Here is a 3,505-nt window from a genome sequence, read left to right as displayed (position 1 = left end):
GCTGCGGGCCGCGTGACGTCAGCGCGGCTCCTGCTCCGCGCCGCGAGATAGAGGCAGCAGGGACGGGGGAGGGAGACCCTAATCGTTCCCAGATGGCTCTAATAGCAGATATAAAGACTTACACAGAGTCCGAGAATAAATTTGTAATCAATGCTCTACCATCGGATCATCAAAGCGGCGACTTCGGGAGGGGAAAATGAGGGTGGGGAGCACTGGGAAGAGGCAGACACACACGGCGGCGGGGCGGGATGGGGTACGAGGCAAAGGGGAGCCCCAGCCCGGTTCGCACCCTTTGGCTACAGTTTACGGGAACGCATAGTTCAGGAGCCCCGCGTTAATCTCTGTTGTCTGAAGAAACAAAGCCCAATTAGAAATGGAAAAGATTGAAATTCCCTGGTGAAGGCGCGTATTCCGGAGCTCACAAAATACAACAGCAGAAAAAAAAAGAAAACCTCAACAACAACAACAAAAAAGCCCACAACCGTACTCCAAATAAAAAAATAAAATAAAATGCAAAGCGTCGATAAGCCCCTCGTTACAGCAGAGGGGATTACGCCTGCAGGAGCGCGGAATGCGTTTCCTTCCCATCGCTGCTTGGAGGTTCCTCCTGGACGCGTTTGAGACTGCCGGGCGGTACGTGTGAAGGAGGAGGATTAAGGGTGGGTTTCCGAGCGCGGGAGGAGGATATTTTGCTTCGAGGTTTTATTATTAACCTTCTCCCTCTCTCCCCGCCCACCTTTGGGGGATCGCCTTGGCTCAGTGGCATCTCCCGGGCGCGTTTACGTCCGTACAGCGCCCGCGAATGTCCCGGCGCTCGTTCCGGGGGTATCTGCGGCTTGGGCAGAAGGGAGCCCATCACAAAGCTCTGACAACGAAAGCAAATTAGCAGTAATCGTTGCAGTCATCTCCTGACGTACAGAAGAGCTCCTGAAAATGAGCGGGCGGGGAAAAAAATAAAAATTAACCAACAAATTTTAAATCACGGTTGTTGATCTCATCTACCCCGCTGGCAGAAACACATCCCACAGCCGGTGGGCACACTGGACAGCCCCGGGCGACAGCGACCGGGACTCGGCCTGCATCTCCACCACAGGAGCAATAGGCTTTGGGTGCCGAGGAGAGGCCCGCTGGGAGTACTGCTGTTTCTTTTCGACGTGGGGGGAGGAGGAGGGGATAAGAAGTCATTTTCTCGAGAGGTGAGCGTTGAGCCGCGAGCAAAGCCGCGCCAAGAGCCGGGCTACGCCGCATCACGCAGGGAATTGTTGCGGAGCGGCCGCACTGCCCACAGTCGGGTCCCACTGCAGCTACGTGCCGCACACCTCCCACACAGCTGCCCCGAGGCCGCGGATCCCGCTCTTATCAGTCCCTCCGCCTCGCAGAGCGGGGCCGGGGCGCTGACATCCCGGCTACCATCAATTCACCTTCTGCCGCCCCGCTCCCCCATTTAGCTTTTTGCCGGCTCCGGGCTGTCTAGGGCTCTCGTGATTTAGCTCCGGGAATGACTGCTTCTGAGAAAACGGCAACATCCTCACTACCGAGCAATTAAAAGAGATCCTCCTTAGCGGGTCCGGGGGACTCCCAGGGCTGAAAAACGAACGTTTCGAAAAGGAGAGTATTACAGATCGGAAAATCCCGGGGAGAACAGCTCTCTGCCGCAGCCCCATGCCCTGGCGAGTGGCGAAGACTGGAGAAGGCAGAAAGGAGATTGGGGCTGGGGGTGCAGAGCTCTCTGCTTCGTCAGCCCGGCCACTAGCGGGGGGGGGTGGGGGGGGGGAGAAGATTCCTCTCTGCAAGTGCTACAAACAAAGGCAAGTGGCTATGAACACGGCCCCACGCCGGAGCGCAAGACCGGGCCGGCTGACCCGCTGGGAAAAGGGCACGGCCCTTTGGTCCCGTTGTCGTAACCCCGCAACCTCCCCAGCGCCGGCGCGGGACGCCCTGATCTTGGCTCGGGCAATCGCACCTCTACCTCCGCTCACGGTCGGGGGGCAGCGGGAGCCACTTCCTCGGGCGCGGAGCGGGCGGGCACACGGCCACGGACCTGCAGAGAGAGCCAGCACGGGTTTAGAAGGCGCGGCGATACCGAGCCGAGGTTTATCACGGAAGAGGTGGAAGGGGCTGGAAAAAAAAAGACTATGTAATTCGTGAAAGCTTTGGGAACGACTAAGTTGATAGTACTAAGCTCACCGCAGCAAACTGTAAACCTGCCGTCCTGCTCCCCACTCCGCGCAGAGCTCCGGCAACGTTCCCTCTTTCCTGCTCGGTACGGAACTACCTGGGCCAACAGAGCCGAGAGCAGAGCCAAAACCCCCCGCTCCGCAGCCCTCTCCCGGAGAACACTGCAGGCACAGGGCAGGGGGAGCCATCCCTCACCCCCTCCTCTCACTCGGGCACTGGGTTAAAAACGAACCTCGGAGCCATCTTTATAATTTAGTTTACTTCCGAATATTTTAAATATTATGAAAAAAAAGCCATAAACAACGCTGTTATTCAAAACATTTTGAGGTATAAAACATAAAAAGATTTGGGTTTCTTTCCCCCCCCTTTTTTTTTTTGTAAAAAAACACACACAGTGGTTTATTGAGTACTTACAACGCTTACACCTTCAATATTAATTAGATTCCACTTTTTCCCTTATGGACGGAAGTGCACATAACCAATAACTGCTGAAAACATCTCAGAATACCGAACAACCACAACAAAATCACGACACGAAATACGGAGCCGACCGAACGCGGGTGCAACTGCTTCTGTTGAAATAGAACTTTATAATCCCAGGAATATTTATATCCAAACGGCCAAGTATTAAAGATACACTTCACATACACACTAATGCCAGGGAGGGATTTTTTTTTTTCCCCTTTCTCCTTCTCTACGGTTCAGTTTTCCCCGTGGGTTTTACACAGAGCAAATAACATTCACGGAACTATTAGAGACGTTATTACCCCTTACCAAGACGGAGTTTCCTCTTCATAGCCATCTATGGAATGCTTTTTCCCTCTCCTTCAAATATCCATGTTTTAGGGGGGTGGGGGAGAAATTGCACATAAATAAGCGGGATGGTTCCGAACGCGAGAGTCCTCGGGGAGCGCCGAGCGGGGCCCCCGCCGCGCTCACTGCTTGAGCTCCAGCGCCCAGACGTGCTGCGGCCAGCCTGTCCGCCCTTTGGTTTTCTTATCGCTGCTGCTAACTGTGCTTTTCAAGATTTCATTCTGGGGAGACAGGATGAGAAGGGAGAAAGAGAGAGAAACAAAGCGGGGAAAGGAGAAACGAGGTTAGGCAGATTCCTGACTTCCTGGCTCGCCCCGATCGCGGCCCTAGAGGAAAGCTGCGAGCAAATCCCGCTCGGCCCGGGGCCTCCGCGCCGCGGGGACGGAGCACTGCTAGCGGGGCGGCATCTCTGCGGGATGAGAGTTCGGGGCGCGCCGCTCAGGGGGCCCTCGGGGCTCCGGGACCGCGCCGCATCGCGCCGCACGGGCGGAGCCGCGGGCCTGCGGTGCAACGG

At 55.8% G+C, this 3,505-nt stretch overlaps 1 protein-coding gene across 1 annotated transcript in view; it reads right to left on the bottom strand.

Moving 5' to 3' along the window:
- Positions 1-2,544: 2,544 nt before the first annotated feature.
- HAND2 (heart and neural crest derivatives expressed 2) overlaps positions 2,545-3,505 on the bottom strand; it is a gene marked incomplete at its 5' end in the record, with an annotated part of 1,392 nt that continues 431 nt past the window's right edge. The window contains one exon of the mRNA XM_010727567.2: positions 2,545-3,212. Coding sequence (XP_010725869.1) covers positions 3,114-3,212 — 99 coding nt within the window. The remainder of the gene's footprint in view (positions 3,213-3,505) is intronic.

The sequence above is a fragment of the Meleagris gallopavo genome, unplaced genomic scaffold, assembly GCF_000146605.3.
Source record: "Meleagris gallopavo isolate NT-WF06-2002-E0010 breed Aviagen turkey brand Nicholas breeding stock unplaced genomic scaffold, Turkey_5.1 ChrUn_random_7180001912919, whole genome shotgun sequence".
Lineage (NCBI taxonomy): Eukaryota > Metazoa > Chordata > Aves > Galliformes > Phasianidae > Meleagris > Meleagris gallopavo.
Note: the sequence above shows the minus strand (reverse complement) of the source record. Positions and strands in the feature narration are given on the sequence as shown.